The sequence below is a fragment of the Puma concolor genome, chromosome D3 (genome assembly GCF_028749965.1).
Source record: "Puma concolor isolate L17-30 chromosome D3, mPumCon1.1.hap2, whole genome shotgun sequence".
NCBI classification, from domain to species: Eukaryota; Metazoa; Chordata; class Mammalia; order Carnivora; family Felidae; genus Puma; species Puma concolor.
In genome coordinates this window covers 70,804,112-70,825,797 of record NC_141678.1, presented here as the reverse complement: position 1 = coordinate 70,825,797, position 21,686 = coordinate 70,804,112, and the positions used below count along the sequence as shown (strand labels likewise).

The 21,686-nt window shown below is 37.6% G+C and overlaps 1 protein-coding gene across 6 annotated transcripts in view; it reads right to left on the bottom strand.

The window, feature by feature from the left end:
• The window catches only part of SMAD4 (SMAD family member 4), a 63,659-nt gene that overhangs the window by 33,342 nt on the left and 8,631 nt on the right, over nucleotides 1–21,686 (bottom strand). For all 6 annotated transcript variants that reach the window (XR_015242566.1, XM_086683005.1, XM_086683002.1 and 3 more), the window contains exons 2-5: nucleotides 9,183–9,560; nucleotides 7,915–8,089; nucleotides 7,450–7,479; nucleotides 2,304–2,516 (exon numbers count right to left, since the gene is read on the bottom strand). Coding sequence is in view for 5 of the 6 variants with exons in the window: in XM_086683005.1 (XP_086539131.1) it covers nucleotides 2,304–2,516; nucleotides 7,450–7,479; nucleotides 7,915–8,089; nucleotides 9,183–9,431 (667 nt within the window). In the remaining variant the exon portion in view is untranslated. The remainder of the gene's footprint in view (nucleotides 1–2,303; nucleotides 2,517–7,449; nucleotides 7,480–7,914; nucleotides 8,090–9,182; nucleotides 9,561–21,686) is intronic.

The window sequence follows — 21,686 nt, the reverse complement described above, 5'->3', positions numbered from 1 at the left end:
TTATTTGAAAAAGTCGTCCTTTTTTTTTTTTTAAGTTTATTTATTTTTGAGAGAGCACAAGTGGGGAATGGACAGAGAGAGACAAGGACAGAGAGAGAATTCCAAGCAGGCTCCACACCCCCAGTGCAGAGACCGACACAGGGCTCAAACCCACAAACTGGGAGATCATGACTTGAGCTGAAGTCAGACGCTTAACCAACTGAGCCACCCAGGAGCCCCTGAAATAGTCTTCCAATTCCCCTATTTTGTCCAATTTCTTTTCTTTTAATCCTATCAATACACTTTTTTGAGATCTACAGAACATTTTGAAACAAATTCTTTAAAAATCACGATTCGACTATGAAAATATATCTAAAAAATACCAAGAAAAACTATCTGCATTTCATTCATATCACTTTTCCTGGTTTTCAATAGACTTGGCTCTAGGGAATAGAACAGTTAGAATGAAGTCACTTTAGCAAGCATCAACAAAGGCATGCAAATTTAATCTCCAGATAATATCAATAAAAGTAAGTGGCTGTACTCTATCACTAATCTATGCTTGGCTGGCTATAATGTGCTTTCTTTTATTATCCATCACTGACCACTCTGTAAATAAAGAGTAGACAGATAATAGAAGCACTAAGTGATTAAGAGGGCCCAGGCTCTAAAGTATATGCTTAAACTATAAGATCCACTTAGAATATGCTGTCTATGGTGAGACCGTCATCTCAGGTAGCAAATCCAAAATATGTTGCTACATACATTTTGGTGAAGAGGTAAAACGAATTAAAGGGAGGATATTTGGTATACTTTACTTGTAAACTCAATTATAGAAATTAGTCCCCCATTTATTCCAAAGATCAAATTTCTATTCTGAATCTCATTTGATATTAAATAGAATAATGCTTCCTTTGGTGGCAGCTAACAAAGTATTAGTCCAGATCTATCAACAATCTACTGCTGATGTGGGCTGAGATACACTCTCCTTAGCAACCAGGTGCAAATAACACCATATACATGCCAAGACCCTGCTCTGTAATTAGTTTAAAAAAAAAAAAGCGACTCCACTTGCCAAACAGCAAACCATGCAACATTTGGTGACTGTGCAAATAAACAACAATATTAAAGAACAATATTAAAGGGCGCTTGGGTGGCTCAGTCGGTTAAGCAGCCGACTTCGGCTCAGGTCATGATCTCGCGGTCCGTGAGTTCAAGCCCCGCATCGGGCTCTGTGCTGACAGCTCAGAGCCTGGATCCTGTTTCAGATTCTGTGTTTCCCTCACTCTGACCCTCCCCCGTTCATGCTCTGTCTCCCTCTGTCTCAAAAATAAATAAACGTTAAAAAAATTAAAAAAAAAAAAAAAAAGAACAGAATCATTATTGCCCTGATCAGGCCCAAGAAAAGATAAACCTAATATCCCTCTGTCTCTATAATGTAGCAGAGAAGATGGTGTATCTCTATCACGAAGAGCCTTTTAGAAAAATTTGTTAAAAAAAAAAAGATACACAGAATTTAGCTTTATTTCAAAATTGACTAAAATACATAATGTCTATCTTAAGGGATATAAGTTATGAACAACTTTATCAAGATCCTTTTTTCTAAATTTGTACAAGGGAGACTGAAATGGCTATTATAAAGTAATATTCTGCCAGATAAAAAATAAAAACTGATTAAAGTAAAGCTTGCAATTCCATTAACAGAAATGTTTACAAACATCTTGGTCCAAAACTACTTGTTAACTACTCAAACACTTCTCTAAAACATACCTGAAAGCTCAAGACAATTCTTACTTCTGCATGTAGTAGTAGAGGTAGTACAAATTGACCATTAATTTAAATCAATATTATAATCAAAGTTATTACTTAAATTCCAAGTTGACTGTACATCAACATAAAAACACTTAAGTAGGGGAGCCTGGGTGGCTCAGTCGCTTTAGTGTCCGACTTCACCTCAAGTCACTATCTCGCAGTTTGTGAGTTCAGCTCAGGTCACAATGTCGAGGTTCATGAGCTCGAGCCCTATCAGGCTTTCTGCTGTCAGCATACAGCCCACTTCAGATCCTCTATACCCCTCTCTCTTTGCCCCTTCCCTGCCCACACTCTCTCTAAAAACTAAAACATTAAAAAAAAATTTTTAAGTAAATTGCAAAATTACAAACACCATTTTTTCTAGGACCAACTGAAAGACTTTTTAATACTTTTTTCCTATAAAAGATATCACATTACTTTTAATTTTTACTTGGAGTTTCCTCCAAGTGACTACATGTAAATATTAAATAGGGAAAATCAACTTGCTGACTACACTGGATTCTACTACTCACTTGTGGAAGCCACAGGAATGTTGGGAAAGTTGGTGGTGCTGGTAGCATTAGACTCAGATGGAGCTAACAGAGCTGGGGTGCTGTATGTCTCCGTTGAGGCACGATTACTTGGTGGATGCTGGATGGTTTGAATTGAATGACCTTCAGTGGATAATGATGGCTGCCCTTCAAAGTCATGAACATATTCATCCTTCACCAACATACTTGGTGGAGCTATATAAAAAAGTAAACACATTTAAAAATTTTATAAGCTTCTGTTACCAGAAAAAAAAATCTTGTATTGTAATAACACCTAAAATTAACTATAATGTAAATAACTCTAACTCAGAATTTTTTCATAATATTTGAAAAGAATACTACTTTATCAACAAAAACTATGCATTTAGAAATAGTGACATCAAATATATTTTACCAATCAATCTGACAGACCCCCCAGAAATGTGAAGATAGACTATACTCCGAACAACTTCCAGCAATGATCCTGAAGAGGTATTCCTTAGTTTATTGATTAACCTAGAAGTAATAATCATCTTTTTTTTTTTTTAATGTTTATTTTTGAGACAGAGAGAGACAGAGCATGAACAGGGGAGGGTCAGAGAGAGAGGGAGACACAGAATCTGAAACAGGCTCCAGGCTCTGAGCTGTCAGCACAGAGCCCGACGCGGGGCTCAAACTCACGACCGCGAGATCATGACCTGAGCCGAAGTCAGACGCTTAACCGACTGAGCCACCCAGGCGCCCCGGTAATAATCATCTTAAACACAGGAGTTAGATGAAAACCAAATGGCTGGGGAAAATGTTTATCCAGATGAGAAGACCAAATTGAGATCAAGTAATTAGCTGTATCTTCTTGCTAATTTCACACTGTAGAAATGAGTGGGATCTGATAGCTATCCAATTCCAGGATTTAGACTTATTGTTAAGTGTCATGCATTCAAAGATTGAAACGTATTCAATGTCCGTCCCCTCCAGGGTTAGAACCAAAAAGAAAAATCCTAAATGGTAAGTCAAACTGAAATTTCCTTCTAGAAACCCAAATCAAATGATGTTTGATAAACATATGGTGTGAAAAAACCCAATAATCAACATCTTTCACCTATGTGGTTACGCCTTAAGCAAACCTAGACTCTAGCTGATACAACAACACTTTTCCTTTAACAAATTAGGGAAAGCTGCCTTTCCTCAAGGAAAAAAAGAAAACTTAGACTGCACTGATAATGTCAACTGTTCTCTGCCCAGAACCTCCCTATTTGTTTTAGACTATTGTTTTGGGGTATGCTTTTTGTCTTTAGCAAACAACCCTTTACTGCTTCTAAACTAAAACTACCCCATAATTTTACAACCCACAGAATTCTAATACTAGGTTCTCTTAGAATAATCAATTAACAGTCCACAAGAAGACATTCTCTTTTCCATTAAGAATCAACATCCAGCACCCTTTGTGTTTCCCTTATGTCAGTTTTTGAAAACATTGATTATACATAAATACCAATTAGTTACATGGCTTTTTTTTTTAAGTAGGCTCCATGCCCAAAGTGGGGCTTGAACTCATGACCCTAAGATCCCTGAGATCACAACCCTGAGAGTTGTGTAATCTACAGACTGAGCCAACCAGGTGCCCCAACATGACCTTTTTTTTTAATTGAGAATACTTAAAAGAATAAGCCATTGTTCAAATTACTATGTACAATCTCTTAAAGGGCTTTTTCATACATCAAAAGTCATGAAGACACCGATATAGTTAAGACCAAAAAATTCCGTTCCCAAAAGTTTTTCTTTAAAAAATTCTAGGGAGGGGCACCTGAGTGGGTTAAGTGTCTGACTCTTGGGTTTATGCTCAGATCATAATCTCACAGTGTATGGGTTTGAGCCCCACCTCCAGCTCTGCGCTGACAGTGCAGAGCCTGCTTGGGATTCATTCTCCCTCTCTCTCTTGCTCTTCCCCTCCCCTGCTTGTGCTTGCTCTCTCAAAACAAACACTTAACAAAATAAAATTTAATTTAAAAACATTTTTAAAAATGAAAAAATTCTAGGGAAACAAAAAGATAACCAAAAGGATGCTTAACACATCACTATGTATAAGTGAAAAAAGAAAAAACTGGACCCAACCATTCATCACTAATGTTGGCCAAATCATAAAAATTCAAGAAAAAAGCATTTGGGACACAAAGTGAGTATTACTGTATTTATTCAATCTTTCAAAAAAATTATATCATTCAACAAAGTTCTATAATTTTCTTCATATAGATCCTGACATCTCTATTTAATTCCTGGACATTTTAGAGTTTTTGTTGTTATACTGACTAGGATCTTTTTATCAGATACTGGTATTGCTAGTACATAAAGAGAAAGCTACTGATTTGAGGAAACAGTTGGTCAACTTGATATGCATCGCTTTTGCTTTTCAGTGGACTCTTCGGCCTAATGTGCAGTTGTAACAATTAAATCCTACTTTATGCCTCATAATATTTTTTTTTTGCCTAATACATTGACTAAACCTTTCCCAAATGTAAGCTTGAGACTTCTACCTGACTACAAGTCTCTTTGTCAAATAACTTAAACCATGTCCCTTAGGTGAAACTGTAGGTATCAAGGATAGATGTCTGCAATATACTTTTTTGCAAAAGAAAAAAAGTAGGTTACAAAACACTATTGTACACTATGATCACATGCATGTTTAAAAAATCACATCACGTAATTTAAAAAGCAAGGTCCGGAACAAGTGCACAATATGCTTTTTATTTAAGAAAGGAGGGAAATAATACATGTATTTTTGCGTAAAGAAACCCTGGAAGGAAACACCAGAAACTAATAAAAGTGATTACCTGAGGTAGGGGGGAATGGGGGCAAGGGTGGGAGCACTTCTTTTCACTGTATACCTTTTTATAGTATTTTGATTTATGGACCATGTATTGCCTATTCAAAAAAATAAAATTAAAAAACATATAGTATATATTTTTTAAGTCCAGAAAAACAGACACCAAACTATTAAGTATTTCTCTTTATGGACTAGCATTCCACAAATTCATCCACTGAGTAAATATTTATTGAGCACTTATGTTCCAGGTACGGTTCTAGCACTTGGGATATATTAATAAACAAAAGAAAAATCTCTACCCTCATAGAACTTACACTCTTCTGTAATATTTTTTTATTGTTTAAGTATCTAATATTGAGTACACATTACTCCAGCTTCTCCTAGCTGTCCATCTTGATCTTCATCTAATCAAGTGTGGACAATGCCAACTACCATGGAGGGGATAATGGGAATGGTGCAACATTTGAATTCACTTGGCTCAGTCAGTACCTGACACAAATGTGTACTTAGTAAGTGTTAGCTGTGATGATTTCATTGTACTTTTAGAGCAGTCATACCTGTAGTGACTGGAAAATGTCCTATGAAGTGTAAGGAATATGTATAAGGGACAGAAAAGCTGAAGCCACTGGGCTCACCTCCGACCACAGCACTTCTCTGATGCTACTCTTGCTGTCTCATTTACCTTTTCCTTTTCCTTCCTCCACTAGACTATGAGCTACCTAGAGTGGAGAAAACATACCTTACTTATCCTATCACCCCGAGATCCTAACACAGTACCAAGCAATACACGCTCATTAAATCTTCTTAAAATGAATATGCAGGCTGATGTGGTCATGGAAAGTTTCATAGAAGACAGGAAATAAGCTGGAAATGATTATCACCAAAATTCCAACTCAAAAGTGAAGGAATTATCCCATTTTCTTAACTTTTTCTTTACCTGGCTTTGTATTATTTCTTTGTCCAAATCTAGAAGGGACTGTGAAAAACATCTGTTGTTTTCTGAGGAAATGAACCACTGAACCTGGCCTTAACAAACCACCACTAGGGGGACCTACAAGGCTAAAACAGCCCTAGAGCCACTAAAAAGAGCTGATCATCCACACAATCCGACCAATAACAGCTACTCATGACAGCAGTATTTCAGAGTAAGGGAGGAGTGTGATGAGTCCTCAGAATTGGATCTCCTCACAACCACCACCACTAAGGAAATTCTGATATAATTATCACTACAGTCTCCCAAACCCTAGTACTTTAATTCTCCAAAAGCAGGGATGGAAAAAGGTGAAAATCTGAAGGGTATTTACTTTCGAAGAAAATAAATGACATAATATCAAGGGTTTGAACTAATCTTAAAGGTACTCTTCCCAGACCACTACCACATTACCAACCCACTGTTCTCAGAAACCTACTAACCACTAACAAGTAACAAAAGGCACTAGAATCTTCCTCCATTATTCATGACATAGAAGAAAAATGGACAATAAAAACAAGTAGACTTTCATGCTCTTCCTAAATTTTGTTTAAGGTTGTTAAACAAATGGATGGTAGTTCTGACCCACCCCTAAGACTCTGCAACAAGAAGTGCCAACCCACCGATTTCCCTCCAGAACAGCACACCTTTCTAAGATGACAGTGGTTCTTTATCAGAATTTCCCTGTGAATTAATTAGTTCCTACAAAAATTTTAGTTAATTAACACGTTCTAAGTAACAGCGCTAAAGTTTTAACAGAACTCTGTTCTCAAATATTATACTAAAAAACAAAACAAAAAACACCCCCCCATTGATTTAATTTCCCCACCTCAAAACTCTCCTTTTAAAAACAGAATTGGAAATTATCTATGAAAGTTAAAGTAGCCTTGTTTTATCGACTCAAAATGTAACAAGACTGAAAAAATATTTATATATATATAAATAAGTTAGAAACAAAGAAAAATTAGAATATTGGTATTTTTAAAGGATATGTTATACATGACTCTAAATTACCAGACATTATCGGTATCTATATTCATTTAAACTGTTCTGTGAGATTTTCTTCCAAAATAGTCTGTTTTTACCAATCAAAAAATATTGTTTATGTTTTATATTCTCCTATCATTTTTTTTTAGACCACTTTGGTACATAAGTGTAGTTCAAATCCAAAGAACCAACAGCCTATTTAAATCCAGTTTTAAATACTGATAAATGTCCCCCCAAATCTACATTTCCAAAACAGTAAGTATTTTTCTTGAAAATGCTACCAGAACTCACACAAACTAATTTTAGGTCAATAAAAAATAGAGGGGACAGGATAAAAGAAAACAGAAAGTTACAAGAAACAGATTACCTACCATTACTCTGCAGTGTTAATCCTGAGAGATCTTAATTTTTTAAAGGGGAAAAGAAAATGAAACATTAATCATTACCACAATAATATTTTCCATTGTATTTAAAATTACAAAATGTAATTTTACTTCACAAACCATTTCAATCCAAGATTAGTAGTATAAATACTACTATTTATAACTGACAATACATAAACTATTCAACCTATAATGCCTTCCATCTTATTTTTTAAAAATAATGTTCTAAATGGGCAGAATATGAGCTATAGTGTATACTTAATTTTAGCAGTCAAAATACAAATCTGTTCTAAAGTTCAAATTTAAATATTTATATTTCATTAAGAATATCTGACTCTTTAACCTTAGTTGAAGTACTGCGCTATCTCCAAATTTATAATTTAATGTAGAAAAATCAAATTATTGAGATCTGTTCCCTTTGTGCATCTAAGGATAAGAGCAAGTTCTACTCACCAATTCCAGGTGATACAACTCGTTCATAGTGATATGGATTTACACAGACACTATCACATTTTAAGTCAAATGCATACTGACAATATTTAACATGTTTGAGTTCATTTTTGTGAAGATCAGGCCACCTCCAGAGACGGGCATATATCACATGAGGAAATCCTTTCCGACCAGCCACCTAGGAAAAACAAACAACCATTTACTGGTCATCAGTTAATATACTGATCATACATTAAATAAGGCACTTAATATATATTCTCATTTAATTCTTACAATCCTACAAAGTCAGTATTATAACCCCCATCTCATAAGTGAGAAACATTTATGAACTAAAGTTACTTCTTTGAGACCTGTGCTCAAGTTTTTAAAATGCAAAAAAAAAAAAAAAAAGTATGAGTTTGCTGAAGTACCCATTTCTAAAATCTAGAAATAAACATTTTAAATCTAATGACAGAAGATTTCTGTATGTTTCTTTAAAAACACGCAGCACATTGGGGCGCCTGGGTGGCGCAGTCGGTTAAGCGTCCGACTTCAGCCAGGTCACGATCTCGCGGTCCGTGAGTTCGAGCCCCGCGTCGGGCTCTGGGCTGATGGCTCAGAGCCTGGAGCCTGTTTCCAATTCTGTGTCTCCCTCTCTCTCTGCCCCTCCCCCGTTCATGCTCTGTCTCTGTCCCAAAAATAAATAAACGTTGAAAAAAAATTTTTTTTAAATAAAATAAATAAATAAAAACACGCAGCACAGAAGATATATGATATAGTTCTATACAAAAAATATAATCACTGAAAATGCAAGATTAAAAAAATTATAAGATATAAGCTTTTAATACTAAATTTTAAAGATATGTTTGAATTCTTTTAGAGTTTTTCATATAAAAGTACCAAATATACAGTATCAGATTTCTAAATTAGAAAAGGACCAAATATAACTCAGTTTTTAAAATGTACATATAATACCAAAAAAAGAAGGAAAAAAAGCTACAAAAATGAATACCAAAGTGCTAAAGGTATGGGGTTTCTTCTGCTTTTTGCTTTTATTTTCCAAATTTTCTACTTTGAATTTTTTTCTTGTAACATTAAAAAACTTAAAATATAACTTTATTATAAGGAACATCTATTCTTCCATATATTCCCATAATCATATTGGTACAGGATGTAGAGTACCTGAAGAAATGGAGCAAACATTAAATTATCCAATAGTAATGTAAGAGAAAGCAAGAATATTTTAATCTGCCACTACAAAACATATAGAAAAACTCTAGAACAAGACTAACCTGAAGCCTCCCATCCAATGTTCTCTGTATGGTAACACATTTGCTAGGATGAGCTCCATTTGTAGTTATAGCTGTTATTAAAGAATCCAGTTCATCTTTTTTCTCCTTCAGCTTCTTTACCAAACTTTCAATTGCTCTCTTTGCAAATGTTTCACTCTCTCCACCTTGTCTATGGCACATCAAACTATGTACAATGCTCAGACAGGCATCATTACTTGTTGGTGTATTTGTGATAGACATATTGTCCATTTGTCAAAGTTATTCTTTTAAATCAAATAGGTCTCCAATTTCCGGAGAAATTTTGATCTTTTGGAGGCAGTGAAAAACAATGACTAACGTTGCAAGGAAAATTATTAGGCATGTGGTATTCAGGATAACCTAAAAAAAATGAGACAAGGACATTAAAACACATTTCACAAAGTAGATTCAATTACTTGGGAAAAGAGGGAGTTGCTTCAGTTAAATCAAAGACTCAACGTACATACTTTAAATTTTGTACTTAGAGTTTTAAATAACTTAATTAAAATGTTGCTGTTTCTGACATTCAAAAAAAATATTAAAGTTAGGCCTTCTCATTATTATAGGGGCATACTCAATCAAGTCTTGTGGACTGAACTAGTCACCCTAAAGTTAAATCTTGACTTTTTTAAATGATTACTAATGAAGACCAGCACTTTAAAACACGCTTGATTGACTAGTTAAACCTAAATGTCTACCATAATACACATGAAAAATTTACCATCACCTGATACGAAATGCTGTTTATCAGTTAAAAACACCCATCTTTGTTATAAGAGACCACTGACAACAGTAAAAAAGATGAACACAAATTTTTGAATGGGCAAAGGATTCTAATACTCCTCTCTCCAAAGAATGGCCAATATGCATATGAAATATGCTAACATCACTAGTCAACAGGGAAATGCAAATCAAAAACACAAGGAGATACCACTTCACATTCACTAGGTTGAGTAAAGCAAAAGGGTAGATAATCATAAATATTGGTGAGGAAGTGGAGAAACGGTACCCTCATCCACTGCTGGCGGAACTGCAAAATGGTACAGCCACTTTGAAAAGTAGTTTGACAATTCCTCAGAATGTGAAACACAGAGTTACCGTATGACCCAGGAATTCCACACTTAGCAATTCTACCCAAGATTACTGAAAGCCTATGTCCACACAAAAACCTGTACATAAATGTTCACAGCAGTTATCATTCATAATAGCCAGAAGTGTAATACAAATGTCCATTAACTAATGACTATTTAAATGAGTATATATATCCATACAATGTAAACATTATTCAGTCATAAAAAAGAATGAAGTACCATTACCATGCTAAAACATGGATGAACCTGGAACACATGCTAAGTGAAAAAAGCCAGTCACAAAAGGCCACATATCGTATAATCCCATTTACAAGAAATATCTGAACAGGCAAATGCATACAAAGAAAAAGTAGATTAATGGTTGCCAGAGGCAACTCCAAAGGATATGGAGTTTCTTTTAGGGCTAATAAAATATCCTAAAATTGATAATGGTGATAGTTGCACAACTCTATCACTATATGAAAACCACTGAATTATACATTTTACAAGAGTGAATTTTAGAGTATATCAATCATATCTCAATAAAGTTACTATTCTTTTTAATGGTTATTTATTTTTGAGACAGAGAGCCGCAAGCCCATGCACGTGGGGCAGGGACAGAGAAAGAAGGGGGAGAGAGATAGTCCCAAGCAGGCTCAGTGCTGTCAGCACAGAATCCAATGCGACACAGGGCTGGACACAGGGCCCAGTCTCACAAGCCATTAGATCATGCCCTGAGCCAAAATCAGGAGTCAGATGCTTAACCAACTGAGCCACCCAGGTGCCCCCCAATAAAGTTGTTATTAAAATGAAAGACCACTTAATTCCTCAAAAGATTTTACCTGTAATAAAGTAAGTTATTTTCAACAGAAATCAAAATATAGAAAATGAGTATTAGTGAAGCATCTATCCAATATGTGTGAAACTAAAGTAACTTATCTAACCTTAAGATCCCACATGGAATAAGAAAAGGCCATCAGTCTAAGAATAAATGAAGTAAAGCAGGAGTGGAGGCTATACTTTATGCTGAGCTGTTTTTAATTTGTTTGCTGATGATATTCTATTCCATGCCTATTCTGCTTTTATTTTCTTTTGCTATTTACTTGAATCATTGAAAATCTACCCCCCTGGGTACCTGGCTGGCTCAGTCGGTAAAGCATGTAACTCTTGTTCTTGGGGTCGAGTTCAAGGCCCACACTGGGCATAGAGCTTTACTAAAATTAATCTACCCGCACCCCCCCCCCAACCAAATTAATAAAACTAACTCATCAGTCTCTACCAAAGCTTGTTACTCTTCTGATGACTTTTACTTTATTTAATTCCACTCAATTACCCAGCATTGGAAAGCGTGATAAGTCATCTCTGACTTCCTTCTCTCTTTTCCTACCCCCATTACTTCTCTCTTTTACTACCCCCATATTCTCTCACAAAGTTACATGATTCTCTACCTTTGTCATTTCTAGCAGTCTCCTCTCTATTCTCCCTGATGCTGTTGTAGTTTTGGGTCTCCTAGGCATTTCTATCAATCACTTGGTATTTACCTCATGTTCCCCTCTATCTGTTTTACATAAATGCCTGTCTTCTCAACTAAATTAGCCCAATACAGAGAACGTTTTCTTATACCTTTGAATAGCAAGCATTTGCCCACATTCAATAAATACATGTTGAAGGTAGATTTTCTGAATAACCCAAGATTACCTGACTGGGGTGGTGGGGGACGTTGGGAGTCAGAGACCTGGGTTAGAATCCCAGCTCTCACACTAAGTAGTTGGACAGATTAAGTTAAACTCTGAACGTGGCTTAAAAGGAGTACACAGAGCTCAAGGGAGAAAAACTACATGAAATGCCTAGCACATAATGTTCAGTAAAAAGCAGCTACAGTGTGAGTACTAAAATGTTTACTGTTTATAGTCTGAGTACTAGAATGTTTACTTTAAAAGAAGATTTTCCCATAACACATTACTCATGTTTCTGTATTTCTATTAAAACTTGTAAAAGAAGGGGCGCCTGGGTGGTGCAGTCGGTTGAGCGTCCGACTTCAGCCAGGTCACGATCTTGCGGTCCGTGAGTTCGAGCCCCGCGTCGGGCTCTGGGCTGATGGCTCAGAGCCTGGAGCCTGTTTCCGATTCTGTGTCTCCCTCTCTCTCTGCCCCTCCCCCGTTCATGCTCTGTCTCTCTCTGTCCCAAAAATAAATAAACGTTGAAAAAAAAAAAAATTAAAAAAAAAAAAAAACTTGTAAAAGAAAATTCAGAAGGGCAAGGACAGAAGTAAATCACTCATTCAGGACTCACAACTCCTCTACAGGAGCCAGGCAAATTATATAAATATCTCAGATTTAAAGAAAAGTACTGAGGAGCACAAGTGCACACCCATCAAAAATGGGTAAACACTATTCACTTCCCATGGAAGTGGCATTTGAGAATGCTAGACCACTGCTAACCGATCTCCAATGCCCATTTGTATATAAAATCTTATTTTTAAGTATCAGCAACTTATTTGTGGAGAAAGGGGAGGAAGGAAGAGGAAGAGAGAAAAACCACCGTGTATGCCAAACACAACACACCTTCAACTCAAGGCTGGCCCAAGACACTGAGGGGGGCACCTGCTGGGATGAGCACTGGGTGCTGTATGGAAACCAATTTGACAATAAATTATAGTTAATAGCAATAAAAAAAAAAAAAGCTGGCCCAAGAGAACCACCAGTTTGAAATTTCTGAATGCCAACATCACAACAATTTTAAGATCTAGACTGAAAGATCTACAGTACAGGGACTGTACTTGTCTCATTCATTAGATGTGCCCAACTCCTAGCACTTGTGAGTGCTCCTTACGGTCAAATGGATGCATTTCTGTATGCACTGTCAGATCCATGCTCGTGCTATTTCTTTTGTCTAAAACATCCAGTCTCATTTTATCCACATGGCTAAGTCCTAGTTATCCTTCAAATTGCAGCTTAAATGTCTCCTCTCCCCACCAATCTGGAGAATGACTTTCCTGGTATGTTTACTGTGTATTCCTGGTATGTTAATTGATTCCCTCCCTCAAATTTAAAACACACCCCAATTACAACCCAACACGTTATATTACAGTTATATGATTACGTCTTTGTCTTACACTGTTGCCACAAATCTAGTTGTTCAAGAAAACAGCAAAACTTTCTCACCTTAGAAATTCCCAGCACCATGCACACTTCCTGACATACATGAGGCAAATATGGAGTGACTACAGCTTTTTTATTCTGTGGCATTTCCTTGCAACAAATTTTAAAGAATACAAAATTTTTGTTGTTAAATTCATTTTCTGATATTACATTCCAAAAGATTTGCACCAATTTATAATTAAAGCATTTGAGTGTAATTATTTCCCCACACCCAGATGTTACCATTCCTAAAACTTAAGCTATTTGGGACCTAATGGTATCTTAGAAACTGTTTTAACAGTTTCCTTTGAAAACTTTCTTAGGCACCATGTTCTTGATTTTATCCTTGTTGAATTCCTATGATCACAAGTGCCTAAAACATATATATAAAGTTCCTTGCATAAAAAATAATACATGGGCTCCTGGGCGGCTCAGTCACAGTTAAGCATCGGACTCTTGCTTTCGGCTTAGGTCATGATCTCATGAGTTGTGAGATCGTGCCTCAAGTTGGGCTCTGTGCGGACAGCCACTGACAATGCCAGCCTGCTTGGGATTCTCTCTCTCCTTCGCTCTCTGCCTCTCCCCAACTCGTGCTCTCTCTCTCTCTGAAAATAAGTACACATCTTTAAAAGATAAAATAATACCAACAGGGATATATACGTGTTTTCCTACGTTAAACAGCTCTGGATTATAATTTTTTACAAGTGGTACGGAATGATAGACAAAGGTACTAGAACGGTATAAACAAAACTGTAAGTTCTGATTAAAACTCTAGCAGTATGACTGGGCAAGTTAATGTTTTTCAATTATCTTATCTGTAAAATGGGAACAACTTTACAGATTCTCTACAATGCAACAGTGTATATAAAAGCAATCTAGGGGGGCCCCTGGGTGGCTTGGTTGGTTAAGCATCCGACTTCGGGACTTCGGCTCAGGTCATGATCTCACGGCCCGTGAGTTCGAGCCCCGCGTCGGGCTCTGTGCTGACCGCTCAGAGCCTGCAGCCTGTTTCAGATTCTGTGTCTCCCTCTGTCTCTGCCCCTCCCCTGTTCACGCTCTGTCTCTCTCTGTCTCAAAAATAAATAAACGTTGAAAAAAAAATTAAAAAAAAAAAAGCAATCTAGGAACCATAAATTGACCAATTCAACAAACACTGTATCTAAAATATGCACAAAGCACTCCAGATACAAAAAGCAAGTAGCACATAATCAGAAAGTGGTTCTCAACTCTACCAAATATCCCATTTTTGTTAACAAATAATTTATATTACCTCCTCTTAGTTATTCTGAAACAAAGTTCTAACACACGTATTTTTAAAAATTTAACAATACTTTAATTATGACAGCATAATTATGACAAATTCACACTTTCCAAGAGAGGTGTGGTGTTTTGGCAACTCCAACAGCACAATGTCACTGCAGATGGTGAGACGGATTTCCGCAAATGGTGAATTCTTGATAAAGTGCCAAACATAACAACTTCAATTTAAGAAAAAGAATTAAGATGGGGTGCCTGGGTGGCTCAGTCGGTTGGGCGTCCAACTTCGACTCAGGTTATGATCTCATGGTTCATGAGTTCGATTGCCACATCGGGCTCTGCGCTAACAGCTCCGAGTCTGGAGCCCATTTTGGATTCTGTGTTTCCCTCTCTCTCTGCCCCTCACCAACTCATGCTCTCTCTCAAAAATAAATAAACATTAAAAAAAATTGTAAGAAAAAGAATTAAGAGAAACTTAATTCCTGAAAAACTGACTATACGTTAAGATGGAGTCAGATAGTAAGCTAGTTATAACATTTTCCTCCTACATGAATTTCTGGGGCATGTCAAAGTGCTACGAGATGCACTGGTAATTCTTCACAGAACCTCACATTACAGGATGGCATCCCTTACCCTCATCTACCAAAGTTCCTCTCATTAATTTCCACAACATCCCTTAAACAGCACTACTTACTCCACTGAGAACCACTAATCTAGAAGACCCAAAATATTACTACACTAAGTAAGAGATGCTAATAGAGGTAGGTACTAAAGTGATTCAGGACCATAAGTGAGAAAGGATGGAAGTCCAGAGTTAAAGTAAGTCTGAGCATGATGTATCAGGCTAGGCTAGGCTAGGCTGCAGCAACCACCAACCCTCAAAATATCAGTGGCTTAAAACAAAGGTTTATTTTCTGAATAAACTAAACTATATGTCCATCACAGATAAAAAGGTCACTGCTCACTAACATCTTTCAGGGATCAGGCTAACAAAGACTCCATCACTACCTATGTCCTTAAATGGCAAGAGGAAAGATAGGATAACTCACGTACTATCTTTTAAAAAACTTTTTTTAATGTTTATTTATTTTTGAGAGATAGAATATGAGTGGGGGAGGGTCAGAGAGAGAGGGAGACACAGAATCTGAACCAGGCTCCAGCTCTGAGCCGTCAGCACAGAGCATGACGCGGGGCTCGAACTCACGAACCATGAGATCATGACCTGAGCTGACGTCAGAAGTTCAACCGACTGAGCCACCCAGGCGCCCCAACACATACTGTCTTTTAAAGGCTATCACTTCTGTTCACATTTGATTGGCCAAAGTTAAAAGGCCACGTCAGTGGTTCTCAACCAGGAAAAAACTCTCTCAGGGGACTTTTGGCAATGTTTACAGAAATTTTTGATTGTCACAACTGCAATAGGGAGGTAGGAGGAAAAGTACTACTGGGTGTCAAGTAGGTAAAGGCTAGAGCTACTGCTAAACATCCTACAATGCACAAGACAGCAGCCCACAACAACAATTTAGCCAACCCAAAATGTCAACAGTGCTGAGGTTGCGACACCCTGGACTATGCCTAATTTCAGTGTGGGGGAAGGAGGCAGAGAAGCACAATACTACCATGTGCCAGAAGAGAGCCATCAGAATACTGGTGGAATAATACTAATAACTACCACACGTGAATAAGAATTTGCCAGGTTGCAGGAAAATCCAGACAAGCAGAGGGATATAGAGTGCAGATGTTTTGTCTAGATTCATCATTAGGAAAGGGGAAGAAATAACAACATTAGATTTGCATTAGAAAGAAAACTACAGTAAGAACATGGAGAATAACTCTGGAAAGGGAAACAGAAAACTAGTCAGGAGACAATGATCAGAAAAGTGATAGGTTGGGGCATGGGCAATAGAAACAAAGGGAGAACCAATATTTCTAGGTAGAATGGACTAGATTTTTTAATCAACTAAGTATAAAGGGTGAAAAGAAGGGAGAGTCAAAAGAGGACCCATTTCTTAGTTAACTAAATGATAAAGAAAGAATACAAGATTTTAAAAGGGTAAATAAATTCAGTTTTAAATATAGTGAGTTTGAAGAGCTCAGTAGGGAAGGTAAGCCAATTTAAAAGTCTCTAACATACAACTATTAGATGAAGTCTCTGTAATAGAACAAACCATCCCATGATGACAGGGGTAATGGGAGGTAAAAAGTCAGCAAAAGAGATAGAGGCTCCCTTACATCTACCCACCTATTGTGTTATGTCTCTAGCCTTGCTCCTGCTATATATCATAAGCTATACTGACCACAGGTCTAACAGGAACTCCATGAACTATAGAGCCAGACAACCAAACTAATTAAGATACTCCCTAAAACAGCAAAGATGAATGCTGGCCTGAGAGGTTCTCATGGGAATTCATAAACTTTAGTTAATGAATGTTGACATTTTTTTATTCTCAGATGGCTATTTACTTTTGAATTATTGGCACTATTATACATATGAAACAGATTTTCTAGAAGTTATAGGTATTTTGATCAATGATCAATAAACTAGTTAATATGGGAATATGAGACAAATGCTTATGTTTAACAAGGGGGAAAAAAGCCTGGCACGGTGAAATATCACTAGAAAGAAATTCAAACTATAGGTTTACAAGCAGAAAACATAAAAAGGTTGTGCAGGCTTAGTTCAACTGCCTACAGCAGAAGTTACAGCCTAGTTTCTAAACAGAGGAAAGTCTAAGAATTGAAGTTCCTTTTTTTTTAACATTTTATTTATTTTTGAGACAGAGCATGAGTGGGGGAAGGGCAGAGAGAGAGTGAGACACAGAATCCGAAGCAGGCTCCAGGCTCTGAGCTGTCAGCACAGAGCCCGAGGCGGGGCTCGAACCCACATACCGTGAGATCCTGACCTGAGCTGAAGTCGGACACTCAACCGACTGAGCCACCCAGGTGCTCCTAAGAATTGAAGTTCCTTAAACTTAGGGCAACGGGAGAAAAACTCCAAAGAGCACAAAGGATTAAGTGCACAAGTATAAGCGATTATAAAATCTCAGGTGCAAATAATACAATCAAATAAAAAGAATGTTTTTGTGCTAACATTTAAGATGTTCCCCTACAAGGGGAAACGACTGGGTGGCTCAGTTGGTTGAGCACCTAACTCTTGATCTCCTTGATTTCGGCTCAGATCACGATCTGACGGTTCAGTTCATGAGATGGAACCCCGCGTTGGGCTTTGCGCTGACAGCACAGAGCCTGCTTAGGATTTTCTCTCCCTCTCTCTCTGCTCCTCCCCTGTTTGCGCTCTCTCTCTCTCAAAATAAATAAACTTAAAAAAGAGAAAGATGAACTACAAGGGACAAATTTAGAGATAAGCTTCTTGTTTACCCACTGGTCTTGGGTGTCATACTGGTATACCAGCTTTACCTTAAATAATCTTATTTAAAAATTAACTTTGTAACTAGACTTATTGTGGAGATATTTTTATAACATATAAAAACATCAAATCACCATGATATACACCTGAAACTGATAGGATATTATATGTCAATTATACTTCAATTAAAAAAAAAAGTTTGCCTCGGAGCACCTGGGTGGCTCAGTCAAGTGTCCAACTTTGGCTCAGGTCATGATCTCACAGTTCGTGAGTTCAAGCCCTGTGTCAGGCTCTGCGCTGACAGCTCAGAGCCTAGAACCTGCTTCAGATTCTGTGTCTCCCTCTCCCTCTCTGTTTAATAAACAGAATTTTTAAATAAACATTTTTTTTAAATAAAAAAAAAGTTTGCTTCAATGGGGACTTAACCTCTCTGCATTTCTGGGTTGCATCATCTGGCCCCTTTGGTTGCTGTGCCAGAAATGAGATCCCATGCCCCACCACACAGCATCTCATCCAGGTCCCAGAGGAGGAGGAGAGGCCAGAAACTCAGGGTGACAACTGATCAGTCAGGCTCTGCAGCAGGTCTCAGTGAATGGTTACCTACAGGTAGTGAAACCATGTAGTCCCAAACAGAAGAGGAAGGCTGGAGCAGCAGCTGAAACAGAACAAGCTGCCAAAGCCGCTAAAGAATCCAGAGAATCTTAGAAGGAGTTTAAGATGTGCCTGATCTGAGTATTTCATATCAGAGTTTCAAATACTGTTACTGACAGGGTGTTACAGGCTAAAAGGTCTCTCCCACCCAAATTCATATGTTGAAGCTCTAAACCCCAGAACTCCATCAGAATGTGACTATATTTGGAGACAGAGCTTTAAAGAAGTTAATTAAGGGGGTGCCTGGGTGGTTCAGTGGGTTAAGCGTCCAACTCTTGATTTCAGCTCAGGTCATGATCTCACAGTTCGTGAGTTCGAGCCTTGCGTCGGACTCTGCACTGACAGTGCAGAGCTTGCTTGGGATTCTCTGTCTCCCTCTCTCTCTTCCTCCCCCACTTGTTCTCTCTCTCTCAAAAAAAATAAACTTAAAGAGGTTAATTAAGGTTAAAATAAATTTCTATTAAGCCAAAAAAATTAACATTTTTCTAGATTCATAATAGAAGTTAAAAGAAGAAACAACAGGGGCTACCTGGGTGACTCAGTTGGTTAAGCATCCAACTCTTGGTTTCGGCTCAGGTCAGGATCTCACCATTCGTGAGTTCCAGACCCACACTGGGCTCTGTGCGGACAGTGCGGAGCCTAGTTAGGATCCTCTCTCTCCCTCTCTATCCCTCCCCTGTTCACTCACGCTCCCTCTCTCAAAATAAATACACTTCTAAAAAAATTAAAAAAAAAAAAAAAAAGAATCAACGAAGTCCTCTATGTGAATGTGACACCTGTTTTTTGTCTGCCAACTATCCTGAAATTGATTTTCCAAGGAGAATCTCCCCATCTGGGCAGGTGGGACGATCCCCAGGCTGACTAACCAGAGCCACCTCCTAGCCACATTAGTTGCTTCTACGATGGGAAAGGACCCAAATCAGATCAATGACACAGCTCTAGGACTTCTGTTGGAACTGCAAAGGGAAAAAAATCTCTCTCTGCTGGGCTTGACACTGGAAGTAGTTATCCTCAACCTGACCCAAGACCTAAACTAACAGAAAGGAAAGCAAATACAAGACAATGAGTCCTGATGATACTGGCTGGTTGTGACCCACGATCTGGCACTCTGAGGCCAGCTCTATTTTCAGACCAAGCCAAGGAATTCCCCTTTTGACAAAAATTTGGCTGATACATGTTTTCCAGTACATAATTACTAAGCAAAAATTGACTTAACGTTCATAGAAATAACAGCGATATAACACAAACCACATAAAAAGTGGAACCAATCATAATCCTGTCAACAATAGACAATTAATAACCTTAAAAATAGCAGTTGTCCCGGGGGGTCTGAGTGGTTCAGTCAGTTAAGCATCTGTCTCTTCATTTCGGCTCAGGTCATAATCTCATGGTTGTGGGATTGAGCCCCACATTGGGCTCTGCATTGCGAAGGGAGCCTGCTTGGGATTCTCTCTCTCCCTCCCTCTGCCCCTCCCCCACACTTGCTCTCTCTCCCTCCCTCTTTCAAAGTAAATAAATAAACATTAAAAAAAACACAGCAGTTGTCAAACTGTCTGGTTTCAGGTCCCCTTATTTACATTCTTTTTTTTTTTTTTTTTTCAACGTTTTTTATTTTATTTTTGGGACAGAGAGAGACAGAGCATGAACGGGGGAGGGGCAGAGAGAGAGGGAGACACAGAATCGGAAACAGGCTCCAGGCTCCGAGCCATCAGCCCAGAGCCCGACACGGGGCTCGAACTCACGAACCGCGAGATCGTGACCTGGCTGAAGTCGGACGCTTAACCGACTGCGCCACCCAGGCGCCCCTACATTCTTAATTACTAAGAATTCCAAACAGCTTTTGTTAATGTTTCTTTCATGTGCTAAAGCTAAAAAGTGTTTAAACATGCATTTTATTAAATTAGTTTAAAATAATAAGCCCATATGTGTTAATATGTTGTATGAAAAATAACTATTTTCCAAAACAAAAACATCAGTATTCAGAGTGACATTGTTTTCCATTTTTGCTAATTTCTTTAGTATCTAACTTAAGACAACTAGATTCTCATCTTTGCTTCTGCACTTTTTTATTTTATTTATTTTTTTAAGATTTTCTTTTTAAGTAATCTCTACATCCAATATAGAGCTCAAACGTACAAGAGTCGCACATTCCACCAACTGAGCCAGACAGGTGCCCCTGCTTCTGCATTCAATCTGTTGTTTTGGTTAAAGAACATGAAGAAAATGTGCCTCTCACACACACATACTTGGAAAAGGGAGGAGTATTTTAATAGCATGTTAGATCATAATGATTATTCATCTTTTATTCAACACCAAAATGCACCAAATGGCAATCGTTAAAGGTTAGCTGCAATGTGAAATCTGAAACCATATCAACGAACTTCTTGGCTCTGTTTGGTGTATACTGGTGATATATTGGTGATATATCTTGTAACATCATGCATTGGTCACTAAAAAGTACTGGTTCGATGAATTATACAGATCTTCCAAATGCTGGCACACTTCCTTACACAATATACATCTTTTAAAAATCACATTCCTTAATATCATCACCAATCTCATCAGAAAAATCTTTAAGTATTACACAGCTGGTGTAATGATCTGCCCATGGTGACAGACACAAGTTTTCAAATCTAATTTTCACCTGAAAGATCAGGATTTTATCATTGGCAACAGCTAGTTATTCTCGAGTGTCAGTCCCACTTCATTAATTTTCAAGGAAATACCTGACAAATATCCAAATATGAGAAACTATAGTTCATCTCAGTTTTAAGTAAAAATAAAAGTGGTATTCCATTCAAAAAAAGTTAATTTACCTTGCAGCTCAGCCACACAAGTACTGTTCCTAGAGATGAATCTTGTACTTGGATGTGCAGAAGTATTTTATGCACACTTCCACTGAATCACACAGAGTATTAAAAAGATATGCACTCCAGAGTAGAGATTTCAAAAATAAAACTTATTACTGCTTCACCAAGGCTTTTCTTAAGTGAAACAAGAC